The sequence below is a fragment of the Asterias rubens genome, chromosome 2 (assembly GCF_902459465.1).
Source record: "Asterias rubens chromosome 2, eAstRub1.3, whole genome shotgun sequence".
NCBI lineage: Eukaryota > Metazoa > Echinodermata > Asteroidea > Forcipulatida > Asteriidae > Asterias > Asterias rubens.
Genome location: NC_047063.1, coordinates 21,334,057 through 21,357,115, shown reverse-complemented (window position 1 = coordinate 21,357,115; position 23,059 = coordinate 21,334,057). Strand labels below are relative to the sequence as shown.

General features: G+C 38.5%; 1 protein-coding gene across 1 annotated transcript; it reads right to left on the bottom strand.

Moving 5' to 3' along the window:
- Nucleotides 1-1,842: 1,842 nt before the first annotated feature.
- LOC117306843 lies at nucleotides 1,843-17,535 on the bottom strand. Its single transcript, XM_033791386.1, is given in 9 exon segments — nucleotides 1,843-3,637; nucleotides 3,639-5,426; nucleotides 6,975-7,055; nucleotides 7,561-7,749; nucleotides 9,342-10,613; nucleotides 10,995-11,106; nucleotides 13,150-13,318; nucleotides 13,941-14,179; nucleotides 17,232-17,535. Coding segments are annotated over 9 exon segments (4,968 nt in total). The 5' UTR covers nucleotides 17,235-17,535; the 3' UTR covers nucleotides 1,843-2,522.
- Between the last annotated feature and the right edge of the window lie 5,524 nt (nucleotides 17,536-23,059).

Genomic DNA, 23,059 nt, shown 5'->3' with positions numbered 1-23,059 from the left:
CAATCAACAGATCTGAGTTAAGAGAGGGAGTGTCACATATTCAACATCAATCAACAGATCTGAGTTAGGAGAGGGAGTGTCACATATTCAACATCAATCAACAGATCTGAGTTGAGAGAGGGAGTGTCACATATTCAACATCAATCAACAGATCTGAGTAAGGAGAGGGACTGTCACATATATTCAACATCAATCAACAGATTTGAGTTAAGAGAGAGAGTGTCACATATTCAACATCAATCAACAGATCTGAGTTAAGAGAGGGAGTGTCACATATTCAACATCAATCAACAGATCTGAGTTAAGAGAGGGAGTGTCACATATTCAACATCAATCAACAGATCCGAGTTAAGAGAGGGAGTGTCACATATTCAACATCAATCAACAGATCTGAGTTAGGACAGAGAAAGTGTCACATATTCAACATCAATCAAAAGATCTGAGTTAAGAGAGGGAGTGTCACATATTTAACATCAATCAACAGATCTGAGTTAGGAGAGGGACTGTCACATATTCAACATCAATCAATAGATCTGAGTTAGGAGAGGGACTGTCACAAACTCAACATCAATCAACAAATCCGAGTTAAGAGAGGGAGTGTCACATAGTCCTCAATATCCAGATAGACAACCCTCAATTCGATTTTGGAACAGTAAACTAATTTCCATCTTCTTCTTTCTAAAGAATGAGAGTTCTTGAGTTCTTAAGCATGATCATGAAAGTCTTCCTTCAATTTCGACAATCAAAATTTTACTCTCATTAATGAGTCTTTGATACCTTTTTTCATTTCCTGTAAATACCTTACTGAGGGATTTGTGCTGGTATGAACTTTGCAATAGACCCTTCCCATGAAACATGTAAATTGCACATAGCGCCTGCGCACTAACATTTTGGTTGGCAAAATGAGGGAACATCGCGCTGTTTTGTACACGGCTAATGGGTGCGTGACGCAGACGCGATTGCGAGTTTGCTTAGTGCACAACTCTATGGCGTTTGCCAACCAATAGGGTCTGTATCCATGCGTGAATGTGATTAGCATATTTCACAGGAAGGGTCCATTAGCTTCCAGTTGACATGAACCAACTTTTGTATTAAGTTAAACCATGACTGATTCTTACAGCAGGCAAAGTTGTGTCAGGTTCTTAGGCTAACAAATCACGATCAACATTAAGGATAAACTGGTGTTTCCCCTCGTTCCAGACAGTCAACTTCCTGGGCTACCTCTACTGGCCACCGACTGTGGATATTCATACAAAAACTACCAAGTACAAGCATCACAACAGTGATCTGACTGTGAAAACTTGTGAGGTCTAGCATACATATTCAATGAACAAACTAGAAGATGTAAACCACCATCCAGGGATGAAAACAAATGACTACTGATGAAGTAACACAAGGCTGCTAAAAAATGAACTTGGACGGGAGATTTGAACTCTAAACTTCTCCTTTTAGCAAAGTATTAAAATACTCCACATTTGGTCTCTCCATATATTTTGATTGTCAACCAATTCAATCCCTGGATTTGAATCATCCCCTGAGGTCTTTAAAGGCAGTGGACACTATTGGTAATTACTCAAAATAATTATCAGCATAAAACCTCACTTGGTAACGAGTAATGGGGAGAGGTTGATAGTATAAAACATTGTGAGAAACAGCTCCCTCTGAAGTCACGTATTTTTCGAGAAAGAAGTAATTTCCCACGAATTTGATTTCAAGACCTCAAGTTTAGAATTTGAGGTCTTGAAATCAAGCATCTGAAAGCACACAACTTCGTGTGACAAGTGTGTTTTTTTCTTTCATTATCTCGCAACTCTGATGACCAAGCAAGCTCAAATTTTCACAGGTTCGTTATTGTATGCATATATGTTGAGATACACCAAGTGAGAAGACAGGTCTTTGACAATTCGGGCTATTCACAACGTGGTGTGCCCTCAAGCGGTTACCAGGGAGAGGCTTATTTTTCACATTACGGTCGACAACATTATTCCAAAATGGCAGCTAGTCATGCTAGTATTACTAGTGGTACTAGCATAACTAGTATTCCGACCTGTATTTGTAGTAAACAGAGAAAGCGCATGTCCGTTGTCGAATTAAAAAAGGTTTCTAACAGCTCGCGGTATCCCTTGTTCAGGAAAGAAAAAGGATGATGTTTTTAGCGGAAAGAGGGAGGGATAAGTACGATGTTTTGGAAACTTGCGACCATGATTGATAACTCAGAAAGGAAAAGAAAACGAGTTGTTTTCGACAATGGAAACGCTGTCGACTTGAGTTGACTCAAAGTGTCTTACACATCTGATCTCCGTGGTGCACCGCAGATTTCACTTGGTGATGTATTTGCTTATCTAGTTAAGCACTGTGAGTGGACACCAGAGAGACTGTCAAACTACAAAAAAAGATGACGGCCGCGAAAACTTGTTGACTTTTACCCAGCATGCAGCGCGTAAATTGGCATCTCACTGGTAACCGCTTGAGGGCGCACCGCATTGTGAATCGCCCGAACTACCGATAGTGTCCACTGCCTTTTAAACCATCTCTACATGTAGAGAGGCAATATCCTTCACCGCCACATTGATGAGTCTCCTATCTTTCTCTTTCAGTAGGCAGCGTGTCAATCTCAGATTCTTAAGGTGCTTCATTCTCTTCAAATGAGTAGCCCATAATGATGCACAACCACTTAAGAAATGATTAGAAGACAGATCGAGTTTAATAAGAGTTGGCATGTCACTCACTGACTCAGCAATAGGGGCCATGTCTCCCCATACCAAGCTGCAGTTTGTCAATCTCAGATTCTTGAGGTGCTTCATTCTCTTCAAATGAGTAGCCCACAATGATGCCCAATGACCCAAGACGTGATAACAAGACAGATCCAGATCAATCAGAGTTGACATGTCACTCACTGACTCAGCAATAGGGGCCATGTCTCCCCCTATCAGTCTGCAGTTTGTCAATCTCAGATTCTTGAGGTGCTTCATTCTCTTCAAATGAGTAGCCCACAATAATGCACAACCACCCAGGGTTTCATTCTTAGACAGATCCAGTTTAGTCAGAGTTGGCATGTCACACACTGACTCAGCAATAGGGGCTATGTCTTCCCCTATCAATTTGCAGTTGCTCAGTCTCAGATTCTTGAGGTGCTTCATTCTCTTCAAATGAGTAGCCCACAATAATGCACAACCACCCAAGGTGTCATTCTCAGACAGATCCAGATCAATCAGAGTTGACATGTCACTCACTGACTCAGCAATAGGGGCTATGTCTTCCCCTATCAATTTGCAGTTGCTCAGTCTCAGATTCTTGAGGTGCTTCATTCTCTTCAAATGAGTAGCCCATAATGATGCACAACCACTAAAGAAATGATTAGAAGACAGATCGAGTTTAATAAGAGTTGGCATGTCACTCACTGACTCAGCAATAGGGGCCATGTCTCCCCATACCAACCTGCAGTTTGTCAATCTCAGATTCTTGAGGTGCTTCATTCTCTTCAAATGAGTAGCCCACAATAATGCACAACCACCCAAGGTGTCATTCTCAGACAGATCCAGATCAATTAGAGTTGACATGTCACTCACTGACTCAGCAATAGGGGCTATGTCTTCCCCTATCAATTTGCAGTTGCTCAGTCTCAGATTCTTGAGGTGCTTCATTCTCTTCAAATGAGTAGCCCATAATGATGCCCATAGGGGCCATGTCTTCCGATACCAAGATGCAGTTTGTCAATCTCAGATTGTAGAGGTGCATCATTCTCTTCAAATGAGTAGCCCACAATGATGCAGAACCACCCACGTTGGAAGAAATCAGATTAAGAATAGAAAAAGCAGTCATATTCGTAAAACAATTTGCTAACTCACTACCAAACCTCCGTAGGTCACAGTGCATTATGAGAAGCTCAATTACACTGGGAAGGTAGGCACTTTCTTGGATAATTGACTGATTAATAATTTGCTTCACTAAGTGGAAGAAGGATTTCAACCAGTCGCTATTCCATCCATCTATTCTAATTTCAGTACTCACAACTGCATTGATGAAATCCTCCGATGGTAAACGCTTGGACTGACTCTCAAAGTAACAAATAAGACCCAACCTTGGGTGATTATTCTTCTGCAGTTTCTGCAAGACTTTGTTTGTACATTTCTCATTGTCACCACAACAAAACCTTAATAGATAATCGTACGGAGAATGATATTTCCCTGTGTCACTGCAGACCTGAACAAGGATTCCTTCAAATTCCACAGTGTTAATTAAACTTTGCCAATACAATGCAGCACAGAATTCCAAGAAAGTTTTGTCTATAAAATACACATTGTTATGAGGGTCTACTACCTTCAAGACCCTTTCGCTAGTGAGAACACCTGCACGTATTGCTGCATCGAATGCTTTCTTGTCAAAATCTTTTTCTTCAAAGGAAAGAGACTTATTTCTAGATATTAACCCATGTAGAGCAACCTTTCCAATTGAAATCAATATTTGTGATATTTCATCTTGTGACAAGTCTTTTGCTTTTCTCCTGAATATGTAATTCAATGCATCGTTGTATAGCCGAGTCATTGTGATTGGGAGTTGTCCTGACTCTCTCCAGAGCAAACACATCAAAAGCAGCAGCATTGGACTCTTTGCCAAATCAGACAAAACTTTAGAAGATTGTATCTTCTCTATCAGCTTCCTAACATTCTCAAGGTCATCAGGGAAGAATTTATTCACATATTTCTCAATATCCCCACATGAAAACCCCTCAACTTCCACATGAGTGAATGGCTTTTCAACCAATGATGAGCTGAGTAGTTGGTCAAGGGGAGGACGAGATGTGATAACTACCCAGCATTTTTTGTACTGCTTTCGATTAAGAGCCTTAAAAATTGAACCAAATGAAGACTCTTTCAGCTTAGTGGTTCTGAGTTCGTCAAACCCATCCAAGAGAATCAACACTTTGTCTTGGTTCTTGTCAATAAACCCTTTTAAATCAGACCTTTTGACCGTTTCTTGCTCTAAGAGCTGCTCCGAGATAGCAGTCGGTAGGTCTGTAGTTGTAGTAAGTGCACGCATTTTCAAAACAAAAACAAGTTCAAACCTTTTGAGTATCTCACTCTTACCAACTGCCCAATCATAAGCGATTTTGTCACAAAGAGTCGTCTTTCCAAGACCTGCCGATCCACTAAAAACAACACGTTTGATGGGATTGCCCTCCCGTGTTTTGACATGGAAAATGTCTTCATATGATTCCATTTGTATTGGCTCTTTCTCAATCTTCCCTTTCTTATCAACAAGTTCAACTAAAACAAGCTTAGTGTAGATGTCCATTATGTGCATCTTATCATCATCAACCAATGGGAGCATAGGTACAAAGCTACCTGTATTCATGTAAACTTGCTTCAATGCCTCTGGAAGTTCATCTAAAATAGCTTGAGCTTGAGGATCGGGGTTTGGGGCTCCTGTTGAGAGGTAATAAACACATACAGGTTATTAAATTCTGACACATACTTTATCCTTGTGACTCCAAACTTGGACTTGCTCGGACTCGACGCTAAGTACTCAAATTCAAAGATTGAGAACAAATATAAGTTTTCCAACAAGAGCTCTCGACTGACCTACTGATAACAGTAAGATTGAACTAAAAAGTCTTCATATGGTACCAATCTAGCGTCAATTTCATTAATATATGAAGGGAGGTGTATAGACCCTTTGAAATTACATGTACTTACATTTATAGCACTGCTTCATTCTTACATGTTTTGTATACTGCCATTTCAACTACACATCATAATTTCATCCCCTAGTTAGGCATACTACTTCCCACTATAGACCTATAGGTGTGTTATACATGAAACAGCAGCAGGGTCAAACTAAGGTCAAAGCCAAACTTCATTAGCACAAACCCAAGTTGAAATAAACAAAGGATTTCCAAACATGTACTTCGTGATGTTATAATTCATTAACCTATGGCATTCAGACATTTGTCTAACTACCTATTTTACTAAATATAAAATAATAATACATTTTTTGTTGAAGGTTTAACTGTCATAGAAGTTTTAATTAATTATTAGGAGAAAAAGTAAGCTGCACAAACTACATGTTTACTTCTATACTTTGGATTTGTCTAGTAACAACAGGCTCCAGGCCACTACCTGCCCTGACTTCACAGGTAAAGTTGCTTTATTTTTATCCCATTTTAAACTTATTATTTCTCCATTTTATACCTAGAGTTTCACAAAGTGATTTATCTCAATTTTACAGCAAATTATTATAGATTTGTTAAATGATACTTGTGGAATTTTAGAGGCTTGTGAAAAGAGTGTATTTTTGAGATGGAAAATTGCCATGAAATATAGAAAATGGTACTTTTGAGAAGTACATAGTGTTTGTACTGCTGGCATATGTGATATGGCCATGTGTAGTTCTTGTAATCTGCTAATTAAGTAATGGGTTTTTGGTTAAATTCTTGTTGGCCTAATTTCAAGAAAATAAGCTTTAGTACATGTCTCTTGTTCTTAAAATGAGCAACCATAAATTCTAGAAATGTAAACTCAGCAATTGCTTAGATGCAGTGGTGGATTTGTGCTTTTGGGGTGGGTTTGCTGCGCCGCTTGGTTGTTGCTAAAGAAATGCCTAACTGAGGGTTTGTTTCTGCCATAACCATATGTCCTTTACACAGTTGCTGAGTAGTGTAAGCAAAAGTAAAACTGTGAATAATTATAATTAATAATTCCTTTTTGTTATCACTGCCTGCCCTGACTTCACAGCCGCAGGTTCACAGGTTCGTCACAGATGAGAATAAATCTCCTAAACCTGAGAGCTGTCATTTAAAGAGAAGATTCCAAAGCCCTTCATTGAACCTGTGTGCCATCCCCCTCCCTCAAGATTATCAACAAGCCCCCGAAAGCCCATATCTCACATATATTCACTACCTTTTCAACATACTCATCTCATACAATGTTTATCATAGATGTTTATTTGGTGTATCGAGAGTATCTATTAGCTACCTGTAGTCATGTCCACTAGCTTCAATGCCTCTCCAGTCACTTCTGCAATAGCTTGGTCTTGATGATTGGGGTGTGGCATTACTGTTGAGGTTGAGAGATAATGAAGAAAAATCAACGCAAGAAATGTCTTTCATGTATTTATTGCTGAAGAGCTTACATTACGCCATACAATAATTCTTAAACTCAAAGCGGCTTTGCTATTCTGTAGAAAAATTGTTTCTGTACATCAAAATGAGTTGCTTCAATTTGTCCTCAGTTTTCAGTATAATTGGGGTAACTTAAGCTTGAGGATTGGTGATCTGCTCCTGTCGCGCGCCACTCCTAGTGAGCGGTAATAAACTAATTTCAACACAACAAATTGTTTAAATTTATTCTTGGATTGTATTATGGGATAATTTGAATACACTTTTGAGTTTTTGGGTTGGTTTTGTAATTTTGTTTTGTAATTTGTTTGTTCTGTGTTCGTTTCATTTTTTTTTCAAAAGGGGGGGGATTTAATCTTCAAACTTAAATACTTAAATGTTAAATGTAAGAATGTTAGACATAAAAAGTAATTGTATAGTAGAAAAGTAAAGCTGTATAATACCTGTTACAGATACATGTTGCATGACCTTTTTCTTGAAGGTTATTCCAGAAGCATCGGCCATAAAGACATTACTACCCTCTCCAATTGACATGTTGTTCACCATTGCCTGTGATTGGTGATTAACTAAGGTAAGCGCATCAGATGATTGTGATCTCATTGCTAGGTCTTGGTGAATTGCAGGAACTAAATCTAGTAAAAGAGAGATGGAAAAAAAAAAAATTGTTTGGGATACATGATTCCAAATAGATGAATACAACAAAGTCATCTTCTGATTTGTACAGTACCATGTCCACATTGTAGCTCACTTGTTTCAATGAAAGGTCTTAAAGACCCTGGACACTATTGGTAATTGTCAAAGACCAGTGTATCTCATAAATGCATAAAATAACAAACCTGTGAAAACTTGAGCTCAATTGGTCGTCAAAGTTGCGAGATAATAATGGAAGAAAAAAACACCGTGTCACACAAAGTTGTGTGCTTTCAGATGCTTGATTTCGAGACCTCAATCTCTAAATCTTAGGTCTTAAAACCAAATTCGCGGAAACTTACTTCTTTCTCGAAAACTATGTCACTTCAGAGGGAGCCACTTCTCACATTGTTTTTTACTATCAACCTCTCCCCATTACTCGTTACCAAGTAAGGTTTTATGCTAATAACTATTTTGAGTAATTACCAAAAGTGTCCACTGCCTTTAAGTCTCTGTGCAAGTGGTATATTCTGGAGGAGCTAGTTTTGGCCCAGTATTGGAAGATGATGATTAAGGACCATGACGAACCAAGCTGAAAAGTGAGTTTCTATTTCACAGACAAAACCCTAGCTGCAAGGTTTTTAATAGCCATTCATAAATACCCCAGACAGTTTCGCTACCTATTGGTTGAGATACAGCTAGAGCTATTTAAGATCAGCTGGCTTCGTGTGTTGGGCGCGCAAGCTGTGTACTCCAACTTAACTTACGAGGAACGCAACTCATAGCTATTAGTAACATCGCGTAATGTGTGTGCACACGCGCATATTCACACCGCACCCGACGCACACAAAACATATTTTTTGGCAAAAGATTTTGAAAATTTGCAAACCTTCATGTGTTGGGCGCGCAAGCTAATGAACGCCAATTTAAGTTAAGCGGAACGCAATTCATAGCTATTATTAACAGCGCGTAAAATGTTACACGCGTGTATACACACCGACCGACGCGGAAAAACATTTTTACCAAGGATTTTGAAAATTTGCAAACTTCGCAAATTAAACAGTGTCACACTGTCTAAACATGTTAAATTATGTCACTTTTAACATAAGGGCATTTATGAACAGGAATAAATGAGTAGTGACTCGTTCTTAAACGGCCGTTTAAAACCTTGCAGGGTCGTGGCCGTGCGATAAAGGCCCTCGCCTTCGACTCAGGCCTTTATCACACGGCCACGACCCTGTCGATTTTATACAGCCGTTTAAGAACTCGTCGACTACTCTTTTATTCCCTTATTTAAGATCGAGACTAATCTTGTAATCCAATTCACATATGTCCCTTTCCTTGAAAAGCGTAATGTTTTTGTGAGTAATCAGAAAAGATATATACTGTCTAAAGTGACTTTGAGTAGACTTAAAACATGAGCAATCCAGTAAAAGCAAACAAACTGTGTTAGAGTTGCAATAATTATGTAACAGTTAACTTCATATCATGTAGTAAAATGTGACAAAGTACATAAATTATGAGGTAGTAAGTTGGTTTTTATTTGACTTAAAAAAATAAAATTAACAAAATAAAGGTTCTTATTAATCTGTACCTTTACTGTCACAGTTTGAAGCTATCTCATTTGCTGTAGACGACACACTCTGATGCGGTATGGGTTCCTCCGGCAAATGGACTGAGGCACTCTGATGAGGTTTAGGTTCATCAGGCAAATGGACCGAGGCACTCTGATGAGGTTTAGGTTCCTCAGGTAAATGGACCGAGGCACTCTGATGAGGTTTAGGTTCCTCAGGTAAATGGACCGAGGGACTCTGATGAGGTTTAGGTTCCTCAGGCAAATGGACTGAGGCACTCTGATGAGGTTTAGGTTCCTCAGGTAAATGGACCGAGGCACTCTTATGAGGTTTAGGTTCCTCTAGCAAATGGACCGAGGCACTCTGATGAGGTTTAGGTTCCTCAGGTAAATGGACCCAGGCACTCTGATGAGGTTTAGGTTCCTCTGGCAAATGGACCAAGGCACTCTTATGAGGTTTGGGTGCTTCTTCAAAAATGACCGAGGCACTAAAATGAGGTTTTGCTTTTGTTTGAGATTGAGGATTCATTTGTTCCTTTCTTCTTTTTGCGTTCTTAGGAATGGCCCCTGTTCTAGGAGAAGTTCTCTGAGACTGGACTAAGCAATCTTGTTTCTCAGTAGAGGCACTCTGTTGAGTTACAAGTCCTTCTCGAGATTGAGGCCTCATTTGTTCCTTCCTTCCTCTTGTGCTATTAGAAATGGTCCCTGTTCTAGGAGAAGTTCTCTGAGACTGGACTAAGCAATCCTGTTTCTCAGTAGAGGCACTCTGTTGAGTTACAAGTCCTTCTCGAGATTGATGCTTCATTTGTTCCTTCCTTCCTCTTGTGCTCTTAGGAATGGCCCCTGTTCTAGGAGAAGTTCTCTGGGACTGGACTAAGCAATCTTGTTTCTCAGTAGAGGCACTCTGTTGAGTTACAAGACCTTCTCGGGATTGAGGCTTCATTTGTTCCTTCCTTCCTCTTGTGCTCTTAGGAATGGTCCCTGTTCTAGGAGACGTTCTCTGAGACTGGACTAAGCAATCTTGTTTCTCAGTAGATACACTCTGTTGAGTTGCAAGTCCTTCTCGAGATTGATGCTTCATTTGTTCTTTCCTTCCCCTTGTGTTCTTAGCCCCTGTTCTAGGAGAAGTTCTCTGTGACTGGACTGCACTAGTAGAAGTACAAGGGATGCCAGCAAAAGTACAAGAAAGGTCCATAGACTCAGTGACATCTTCTTGTTTTGATTTGGAGCTAGTCTTTGTTTCCTGCTCATCTTGAAATTGTATCTTGGCTATTTTAAACTTTTTTCCCTGCCCTGTTAACCAAAAAAGAAAATTTGTCTGTTGTTTTGGTATTGAAAGTGGGATTTCCTTAGAGGAAATTTTTATTTATTTTTATTTTACATTGTCTTGAGCAAACCAAACTACTTTAAAAAATACTAATGCTTTATAAAAAATGAAAAGCAGTAGATTAAATTTTGACGAATTCTGCTTCCTTGTACCACACACCCAAACAGTGAATCTCTAGCTTTCTGTCTCTTCAATATTTTGGTAACCTTAATTATTAGCAATCTAACTTACCCTAGTTTTGGTTTCATGAACCACCTATCAATCGAATGACTTTTAATAATCAGAAAGGCTGAATGCCAAGAACCTTAAGGGGCAGAAATACAGTGTTTAGATTGGCTCACACTTACCACTTCCCGATTTTTGCTTTCTTGTACCGCCCATCAACCCAGCAACTTGACGTAACTCTAGGTTGGTATCTTGCTGAATGCCAAGCACAATCAGAGACTGTTTGTCACAAAGCTGTGTGTTCAACAAAAAAGGATTACCAAATCACCTAAAGAACTACTTGCCGGACAGTAAAATTCCTTTATAATTCTTCGGAAGTTTCAAAAAGCATCTCTAAAGGTGCACACAAAATGTGGGAATAAGTAAAAGATGTGTATATTTTTAATATAGAAATTTTGTGTGGGCGTTAACAATTGAGGGATTTGTTAAAAACTGCTACTGTATCGTATCTCAAAATTTATGTGGGTAAAAGTGTTCAAGATTTTGGTCATTACTACTTGACGTTTTAGTTAAATCTTCTTTTCTTCCTCAGATTTGAGCAATACAACCACAAGAGTCGTCATTAACTTATTTTTTCATGGCAAGTTCGATGACTCAGTCACTTGGACTTGACGTTTCAATAGATGGCTTATAGACGACCTCAAGGCCATCGGCCTACAACACAATCAAGCTGTTCAAGCTGCCCAGGATCGGCCTGGATGGCAGAGACGAATTTCTGACATTGGACAAACCTGTGGTCACAACATCTCGAGCCGAGTTCAGCCCGAGTAGCGTCAACTATATAAACTGCTCACAAAAAGTAAGGAAACTTTTTTCAATCCAGTATATTTGTTATTATTTAATACTCTCTTTGTATATGGTATATATCATAGCAAAGCTGAACTGTTCCTCTTCAAAATGATACCACAATTGCAATGATTACATGTTGCTGGACTTGACCATGTTAATGAGAATGAGACAAAGTCACAAATCAAATGTGCCAAAATCAGCAATTTTGTGTTACCGTGTGAACAATCAAATTGACACTGTAATTCAAACAAGCAAGACAACTTACTGATCTTAATCCACTTTATTGAGACAATAATTTTGGTATAGAGCAAGACAACTTACTGATCTTAATTCACTTTATTGATACAAGACGTTCAGTAACGAGTGGATGATCCGAAGGCGTTGATGACAGCCTGGCACCTTCTTCTCATGCTGCACAAAAGTCTTGTGATGCGCTGATGGTGAGGGATGGCGTTCCATTCTTCATTAAGGAACCTGGTTAGGTCAGCCACAGTTGATGTGTTTGTGGTTCTGGCGCGGACAGCGAGGCCAAGCTGGTCCCACAGATGTTCCATGGGATTCAGGTCTGGACTGTTAGCAGGCCAATCCATCCGGTGCACCCCAACATTGTTCAGGTACCAGTCGGGCTCGATGGGGGCGAGCGTTGTCATCTTGATGGCATTTTGGTCCAAGAGTCTGCAAGTATGGGACTGCAATCGGCTGTAGAATATCGTCTTGCAAATACCCATCAAACAAGGTGTTTTTCAAGAGATAAGGGTTATTTGTGTCTGATGAGCTCACTAGTGCAAATCTTTGTGTACCATTAATGGTTCTGAAAAGCTTGATCGGTTTGATTATTGAGCATCACCTATTGACCATTTAGCACAGACAACGGTAAGTTTGGCACATTTGATTTGTGACTTTGCCTCATTGTTATTCGTGTAGCCGAGTTCAGCAACATGTAATCATTGCAAATGTGGTATCATTTTAAAGAGGAACAGTTCAGCTTTGCATTGATATATACCATATACAAAGAGAGTAATAAATAGTAACAAATATACTGGATTCAAAAAAGTTTCCTTACTTTTTGTGAGCAGTTTATAATAGATGTTGCATCTTTACAAACTGAATAAACAACCAGGACTTTTGAAAATTGCAGCAAAGAATTTCAACAAAGTTTAAAAACACAAAAAGAGGACATATCTTAAACTTTGTTCAGCTGTAAATATTTTGTAGAATGTATGCTAACAACACAACAATACAAAAAGTAAACTGTCATATCTTCAACAGGTCAATATGACAATTTACTTTTTGTACCAGTGTAGTTTCTTGCCTGCCAGGAAATGCCAAAGAATGCATAACCACGGTCACACTTTTAGATGGACAGGGTTTTCAAACAGACTAAAACTCTCTGATGTAACCTCTGGAAAATACTTCTCAAAAATAAATTCCATTAAATTCACAAAGCAAACTTTAGATTTTCAGCACTCAAATGATACAAACTCATACCTCAATGCCCCTCTTAGTGACAAGATGCTGATTTTTTGCTTGGATGTTTAGTCTTTCCTGTATTATTTCTTTCAAGTCAGAGATGGTGGTGGATGGATGAAGTTGCAGACAGAGACTCTCCTTTACTGGATTAGAAACAAATATCTGGATATGACGTTCTTCAGTCTCTCTGAAAAACCAAACACATTTGTTTCAACAGATTATTCCCTCACAGGTTGGGTACTTTTCGTAGGACACAAAACACAATGTCACACAGTTTGAAGATATATTGATGGTAGAAAGCTTCCCTTTAAATATGACTTGCTGTGAGATGCTGTAGTTTTTGAGAAATGAGTAACAAGTCACCATCCCTGAGGCCAAAAGGAGGCGGATTGTTCGAAGAAAGTTGTTTTTGCACATTAAAAACTGCAGGTCACCTTAGCGTACGTGTAGCGTTTGCGCAATGCAAGGGATCTATTGAATTTTACAAAGTACACAAAACAACAATTTCTAATGTAGCAATTAAGTTTTGAAAAAAAGTGAGGTTGTTTCGGGCATGCTCCGTTTGTCAGGGGAGTAATTCTGGTCATAAAATATGGGCATAAAATAAGTCCAGCATGTGACATCACTGATCACCACATTACAGTAGTGGCAGACCAAAAACATTTTCAAAAAAAGGTACCATGTGTAATTCGCTTAAAAGCAGAATTAATGCTCACGGATCAGACCTCAATTTTTTGTTTACCCTAGTCCCATGGCCCCAAATCTTCCGTTGTGTCGATGTTTATTTTTTTCAATATGCTGTTCTTTACCTGTCATCAGATGCTGCCACAGCTTGGTCAACTTCCAATTGCTTCTTGGTGTCCACTGTTTCAGATCTTTCTGTATGATTTGACTTTGCTACAAATGACGACTTGAACGCCATTTTCTTTGAATTTCTGATGTGTTTCTTGTTGGTCACTCCCTTGACTGATGAGTGGTTGTAGTCTGTTCTTGCTGCACTCAATGCATCCTGCAAGTCAGCCAGGGTTTGCAAAGGCCTCAGAGATTCCTAATCATGGGGGAAAAGTCAACATATTTGTCACATGTTCTGTTTTGTGGGGAAAAGTTCTGATCCACTGATTGTGATGACATGTTTTGTTAGCTTTCATTGTTTATGCGAGATTTCGCATGGGTTTATTGATATCCCAATAATAAAGGCTCATCACAGGCCCTGTTAACTGGCCATAATATTGGATTACCTGTATCGACCCTTGAGGGCGCTATTTATACAATAAAAGTGGTTATAACTAGCATGGTAAAAGGGGGCACATCTTACAGTTTAAGTGCCATTGCCCATAATAGTCTGCTTTGTTTTTGCCTTGGTTAAATTGACTCAACTATTGCCAACAAAATACCTACTGTAAAAATACACAGCTTTTGATACACTTTTGATCTTGGGCTGCTACTGCATTCTTGTTTTCAAGTCAATTGCAATTCAGCAAATAAACCTTCAAAGATATAGGCCTGGATCTCAATTATTTATTTCCTTGAACTAATATTTCATGCACCTGTGCTTTTAAATACAAACTATAGTCCTATTTATATATAGGCCTACTGGACCAATTATCGCATTTTCAACATTTGGACATTATAAATCCGGCTTATGTAGGGGATGAGTGAGTGATTTTGGTGGTTCTGCAAAATGCAGAGGTCAAGTGCATTTGATTCCAAAATCGGATAAGATTTGAACCCAAAATTTCTCTTTGTTTGTGTAACAGGCTCAAAAATCAAGACTGGAAACAGCATTATGATGTAGTAGTGTTTTATTCCATTTTTCCAATTGTCTAAACTTATCTGACGCAATCGTACCAGCGCGTTATTAACACTAGTGTTGTGGTAGGTCTCGAGACCAGTCAGGGGACCGGGGAGATAATTTTTATATTGTCAGGGCGAAGTGATGGACAAGGAATGTTTATTGTAACGTTGGGAATGGGTGGCCAAAGAATGTTTGCTGTGATTGTAGGTCAGCCAGTAACTTGGCCTATGCACACTTGTAGACCCAGTTCCCTGGCCATGGGGCGCTGTACTCCTTTTATATATTATTGCACTATACTCTTTTTGTTTCTTACCTTTTTTCAAAATTGTGATTATCGGCACTATGTACTTCTTTTTCCACAAACATTTGTCATTATCGACCAATAATGAAAAATAAAACAAAATTAAAAACCAGGCCTTCAGCGCTCAGTAATTGGTCTAGCACACTTGGTAGTTTGCTGCTATAATTACAAAAACCCTACACACTCCCTAGGGTTGCAGGGATAATTATGGATCTATAGTTCCAAATATCAAAACATTTATTGGTGGCAGAGAAAGCGCTATGATCACTTTAAACAGATGGGCGTCTCCCAATCATGGCCCATATATTGACTCGCATTAGACCAAGGGGGCTCATCACCTCCTTTTTTCCAAATTTTAACATTAATTATCAGTCGTAGGCTTACTAGCTACGTCATGTGTTTTCCGTTTTCCCTAGGATAACAGGAAAACTGTTCACAATCAAAAACTAAATGATACATTTGGTTTTACGTTGCGAGGAGAGATAGTCCGCTATTTATAGTGCTAATGCATGCACGACATTGGAGCGACATCATGTTTTCACTACTTTCATTGATTGGTATGTTATTGAATATTCAGAAGGTATGGCGTGCAAAATAAATCAAAAATCTCATCAAATTAATGTTAATCAAATTTTTGTCCTAAGACATAGGCCTATGGCAACTAGATGAGAATCCGGAGATATCACAAGGCATAAAACTAAAACACCCCACCCCCGCCCCCCCCCCCCTTGAAGCGCAAACACTTCAGAACAATCTATTTTCCCCCATTTCAGACCAGCAATGTTTGGTTTCAGGAGATAAGAAACCAATCTGTTATATTTTCTCTTTAGTGTAGACCTGTTTTTTTATTATGTTTATCAGAATTGATTTAGTCTGTAAATAATAATAATAAAAAAATTGTTTTCATTTTCACTTAAAATATTTTTTCCCCCATTGGCATGCCATAGAATCCCAACCAGCAACCACATCACGTGATCTATCATCGACTGAAGGAGAATGAAACTCAATCTAGCAGATGGTAATTAATTTTGTTGAACTTTCGAGGTTGGATGTTGTTTCTTCGACTCATTTGATTGTTGGCATAATAATGCATTAGTGATTTAAATACAAAATATTAATCATTTTATAAATGTTTGAGCAACCCACAACAGGAAACTTTATTCTTGACATGATTAAGCATGACCAAAATACAGACTGGAGTAGACAGCGGAGCTTCTGTCACCTGCGGAGCTTGCACAGTCTCGCGTTAATTAAAACGGTAATCAAAGTTGGGGTTCAAAAACATATAAGGGTCGATAACATTACCCTACGATACATGTAGATGACCGATAATGTCAAAATTTTGAAAAAAGAAATACAGCGCCCCTGATACTGGGTCTAGACTAGTTAGCCACATGGACATGGTGCATGCAACCAAAACTGATGAGTGACGTCCTACTCATCAGGGCTAACCATCGACAAATCCTAGAACTACTATGAGCTCCGTTCGATCGGCTATCGTTCGCTGAGACGATAGCCGAACCAACCTCATAGTTCTAGGAGAAACCATCAACTTCGTCCAAACTGTCATATTGGCATGGCATGGCATGGCCTACCCCAGGTTGGACTCCTCCGTTGCATGCAGTGGCACTGTCTGACGTCCTACCAGGGCTAGGCATGGCCCAAGCAGAATTAATAACAAATGGTATGCACGGGCATGAAACGCCCATTGAGTCAGGACCAATTACTTACATAATACGTTGGTTTTAAAACCTCAGTCTCTTAAACCCACTCTTTTCAAGTAAGTTGTTACGCTAACATTTATTTTGAGTAAAAAAAATTGAGTCCATATGGTGAGTCGATCATGGTCGAATTGTTTGTGAAGCAAGGTCAACTCAATGTACACTCACTTTAAACAATTGTGTTCATTTTATCATATAAGAATGCACATTTTGATTTCTTTGTGGTTTAGCTGCTAAACAAAGAAATCATTGATAGATAACCATAACTGTTTAACTTACTTACCATGGTCACTCTTGGTGGATAATTGATGGTTTATTACTTTATAGTCTATATAACCATGGAGTAATAAACTATTGCTCCATGATATAACTATAGGCCTAATATATTAGGACGACGCCAGTCAGTGTTCGTACGGTACTGAGATGTAGGATAGGGCAAGTGCCGCTGAGCGTCTTTGCATGCTATTGTTTGTATTCGTTTGCTTCTTTGAACTGAGGCGACAAATGTAGGATCTCTCTCTGAGGTATCGATGTTATTGTACCGATAATTAAATTTGGATACACACGTACCGTACCACTAGAGTGGTGGCGAAAAAGAGGCAGTGTTTCGCAATCTTGAGCATGGAAATTAGGGTATTCCCCCTTTTGAGACAATAATGAACACCACGCGTAGATTGCACACTGACGACCTATATATATATACCGACAGTATAGAGATCAGTGCGTGCACTGATTGCATAGACCTTATTGCAGATAGCAAAAATCCGACGTCCCGCAAAGGATTGTGGGAGATATTTGGCACCTCCAGTTATACGGTCGTCACGTAACGTGTTCTACAAAGTTTTTTTGTAAACAATAAGTTTGTAAACATTGACATTGTTTGTGGTGGACGGTCATGCTTCTGTGGCGGAAGACAGTTTCACCCACGAATGGGTGTACCTCCATGCTTTATTTAGCCATGTCAGATGTGTATTATTAATATAAAAAACTACGACAATAATGCCATCGGACCAGAGTGTGTGTGCTTTGCGACTCAACGGAAGAACGAGGGAGTGTACATGTACGTACATACGTAAGTAGGTCCATGCATGTTCTTTTGACTTTGAATGACCACTAAATAGTTTAATAAAATTTTAATAAAGCTTGTTGATGATTTAATCATGACCAGGTCATGATTAAATCATCAAGCATGTCAAACCCAACAAGCTGTAGGCTACAATTTGAGCATTGTAAAGGCTAGATTTATGTGTGATTGGTGGTAGAAACTAAAAAAGAAACATAGGCCTATTCAATTATATATTCCTCGACATTTTTTAGAGATAACAGATATTGATATTATATTCAGAATATAATATCAATATTCTGATAATGATACTGCTCATTAATTAGCTCATAGTCATATTAGTCATGACTGACTTTCAGAGTGTTTGGTTATGATTTACAAGGCAAAAGATCATTCATAAATGCCTCAATCAGTTTCGCTATCTGCATTCCTGTTGTGGTGGAAAGCGCTTCACGTGGGGTCAGGGTGTTTAAAGTTAACGAGTGATAAAGACCAGCTGGAGCTGTTTATAACCGGTTGTTTTCGGATATGTTTATGCATAATATGTGCTGGTCTTGGTGCTAGATGTTTCACCGATACGGGCGATGTTTGTGAGTTGGCCGCGCTGGGTATGAAAGCAAAACAAGAAACGTCTTGCACCAAGACTAACTACGCACACACCACACAGTGCATCCGAAAATTGTCTCAGTCATTAAAATGCAACACATGTCAGGTCATCAAGTAAGATAGGTAAAAGAGGAACAAGGGCTGAATGACCATGACCCTGCCTGTTTTAAACGCCTTTTTAAGAACTTGTAACCACTCATTTATTCCCTTAGTTTTTGTCTGCTTTATCTTTCAGATAATTACTTGTGCATCAACATGCTTCGTGACAGCACTCATATTGGAAGCAGTTATTCTCCCAGTTCTGTGTTCACTCCAAAGATGTGATCTGTACTGTTGTTTTGTGGACTCGACCAACCACATCCTACTTCTTTTGCTGCAGGAGAGCTCATTGACCATCTTCTGAATTGACTAAAGGCTGTGTGTGTGTATGTGTGTCTTCATGCTCTTGAGGCCATTTTTGACTGATGACACGTAAATTGGCGATGAAAAGATAAATGTTAATTGCAGAGTGAACTGTGACGCAAGCGAAGGTATCGCAAGTGCTTCTTAATATGCCTGTGCTTGGCGTCCTGCAGTTGTAGGCTACAATTCTCAGAGAAAGTAGAATAATACAATACAATACAAACAATAACACTGTCCAAACGTCCATTTCCACTGTCTTGAAGAGTTTAAAGCTTCATTTATTCTGGTTACTTAAATCATACAATAATACTTCATAATGCAAAGATTTAAATAATACCAAGGGTTGCAATTGCAAAGATCTAGAGGGTTGTAGTTAACCGCCTCAGTGCAGTCAACATGAACAATACCTGAGGCAAACAAGGGTAGATAATAATTGAGTGAAGTAAACTGCAATGTAAGTGTTTTTAAGGGGCCATGAAAATACCAAGTGTGTTATAAAGTTAATATTACCAATTTAAATATTTGAAGAAAAAAATTAAAGGATGGAAATTGTAAATAAAAAAGTGTTTGTAAACAAATATATTGAACAAAAAGTGTGACAGTTTTGGATTTATTTTCAGCAAGAGTTAAATTATGTGTACCCACAGTTATCAATGAAACCTTTAAACTCTCACCATAAAATGGGTCAAATAATTACAGATGCTGGTTAGATTGTGAACAATTGTTTTCACACCAACCCCGGGAGTTAAATTCACAACATGCATGATATAGCATTCACAAACAAGAATTTGTCACAGGTTTTATACATAGCTGCATGTTTATCATGGCACAGTCATCTTTAAGATTCCATTCCAACCTGTGGGTGTAGCAGATAGTCTGACCCCTCTTCTAGAGTCTTTTTGTAAACAAGGACTCTGACATGCATGACGTGTTTGCCAAAGGTGGCTGCAGCTTAATAAATATCAATTGTTTTAATGTTGGCTTTGTGAAGTCATGAGACAGCTTAATACATTACAAATTGCCTCTGGCAGTACTGAACCCATTATTAGTGGGCCCTGAACCACCTGACCACAGTGCCAGTCAACTTACTTGTTAATTTAAATCCAAATTTTTAAGATGCAGAGTTTGCAGAGAATCATATTTAAGTGCTCACAATACTTCTTTGATGGCAAGGTTTGAAATGACTTTTCACCCACTTAAACTACAAAATGAGACCTATCGGTATAATTAGTTTAGAATCAGGTTTAACAGATGTACAAATATAGCCTATTATTTATAAAGAATATAAAAGCGAGTTACTGTATAAATAGTCCTCTCAATATGGCTTTTTATTAGTCTATCATAACCAAAAATGTATTAATTGGGATAGTTGCCCCCAAAATAATAAAGTTAAATGGTAACAATTTCCAAGTAAAACCAAAAGGATTTATTTTTTGAGGATGCCCAATGCAGAATCTATTTTTTTTATTTAATAAATCAAACTTATTTGAAAACAAAAATTTAAAAGAAATTATATTCTTTTTTCAAATTCCTACCTTAAGAAGGGTTTCGCTCATGTGACCTAGTCCTTGCTTTTCGAATTACAAACCTACAAAAACTCAGTCTCATATCATATGATAAAATTATAGACATAACAAACATACCATTATTACAGTACCAGTAGGGTCTAACAATAAAGCTTACAACTTGATGCTTTATGGTACAGTGTACTAAAAGTATCATTTTTGTTATACATGCACAAAACAAAGCACAAAGTATGTAATTATATTATGCACAGAATCATGTTCGTACAAAACGTGTACATCAAACTTGCATAAACTGAACCCTTGATAAAAAAATGTTTATGCTAGGACTACTTCTAAGTTCTAGAAACTAGAAGTATGCTAGGACCTACACCAGAACCTTGTCGTACTTGTCATGTCATGATCTACGGTATAACCATGGAGGTAGAAATAGATTTATATTAATAAATATAAACATCAACCACAATTACTTAGTCACTTTTGGTCACTTTAATTTTGAACCATATCAGTGGTAGACCTAAAAAGTTGATGGTGTGAGAAATAAGGAAAAAGTATCATCTGCCACATAAAGTTTTAAAAATGTACAACTACCATGATTGAAAGCTATTCTATTTACGTCCACGTCATTGCTGATTAGTGGCATACAATTACAGATACAATCGAATCAAGACAATGTCACCATTGATGGGCTTTATCCATAGAGCTATATCTAGACCAGGAATAAGAAATGTTTTTATTTTTTGTAAAACAGTCATGACAGTCCTCGATCATCATGACCTTGGCAATGTTTCTCTGTTTTGTAACAGAAAACAATGTCTTACTTTTGTCATGGAGGTCGTCCATGCTTATGTCGAAGTATTTATCAGCACAAATCGGAGTCACTAGTGGGAAGTTTTGGTTGTTATTTCCGATCCTTCGTGGGTGACTGATGGTTGCGGGAGGGTCACTGATCCGTGTTGCAACTTCTCGCCATTGACCTTGTCAAATGTCAGTCTTCCGACGCCCTACCTACAGACGTAGACGGGCAAACCTAAAATTAAAAACAGTAATTTTATCGCGAAAAAATGTCGCCTTTGGAGTTTGTCTTTAACTACTGTGCCTTGGCACATTCACTTTAGCTAAAGATTACCTTAGTTCGTCTATGCCAGAACTATTTATTCTATCAGTCAGCTCTTTCTCGGTCACTCCTGCCACATCCATTTTGCAAACCGATCGATCGTGTACGATCCAAACGTTGAACGTTGTTGTTTACTTTTTTGAGCGAGGTGCCAAATTTTTCCCACAGTCCTTTGCGCGCACATGCGCAGTTGTTCAAAATCGCTATCTGCAATAAGGTCTATACATGTCGTCAGCGTGCTTGTAGGGCGCCCTCATGATTATCAGGGCCCAAATACATAGCTTGTAAGCACAACATTTGCTAGCGTGACATTTCTTAATTGATAAAACCAGGCTTACCAACCAAATTTCCACGTGATTTGCAGGATAAGCAAGCATCAGCTGAATACCAGTAACATTAACAAGCAAATTGTGCCACAAATGTAAATCAATTTGGTTGGTTATCCTGTTTTTATCAAGGATGCTAAGCAAAAACAGGCTTTATGAAATTTGGCCCAGACCGTTAGTTCAGCCATAGAGCAAGGACCAGGTTCCAGACTCAATCGACGTTTTGGCATGTGCATAAACTTGTAATAAGAAGAGACCTAAATTTTAGTCAATAGCATAATGTATAGGTGACGTTCTTGAATGAACGTAACCTAACTTTCTGTGTTAATCCTTTTTTATTTGTCTATAATTTTATTAATAGGCCATGGGCCGAAGGTCAAAAAGTCCTCTAGAAATAGAAGAATGCTGCAGCCCCAGGGGTGAAGGGGAGATCTATACATCAAAATGTAGGGAATGGTGCCCTCTCCAAGAAAAAACAATGTTCTCACAAATATATTTGTTCGCAAGCGAGAAATCCAAGATGGCGGCTAAAATTCAAGATGGCGGCTATTTATTTGTAGAAATGTCTAAGAAACACCCTAAAATGAACAGCTATTATACAAAAATGTTGTCCTGTTGCATAACAATTATGATCTGGAAGGATTTCACAAAACATGGAAAGTGCCCGTTTACAAATTGGCTGCCATTTTTTAGTTAAATAGCTCATTTTTAGCAAAAAGTCAACAATTTACAATAAATACAGTCATTACATGCACAACTTTTGCATGCAGTGATGAAATTTTGTTGAGCCGAGTATAAAGTCGTTAGTTTTCCTCCGTCCACAAATCATGATCAGATACTAAACCAGTCCCATCAGTCCAACATAAAAGCCTAACCGGGGGTGGGGTGCATACATGGTTGGGTCATAAATCCTGAGAAAAGACATAGGTATTGACACATGTTTGAGACTAATTTTTTATATGTTTTCTGGGCCCAATAATAGTAGAACTTGACCAACACTATTATTCGGCTTTAGAAAGGAAATCAAGTTAAAACATGTAAAAAGGGTAATTTAGTGTGCGTTTCTTCCTCCAT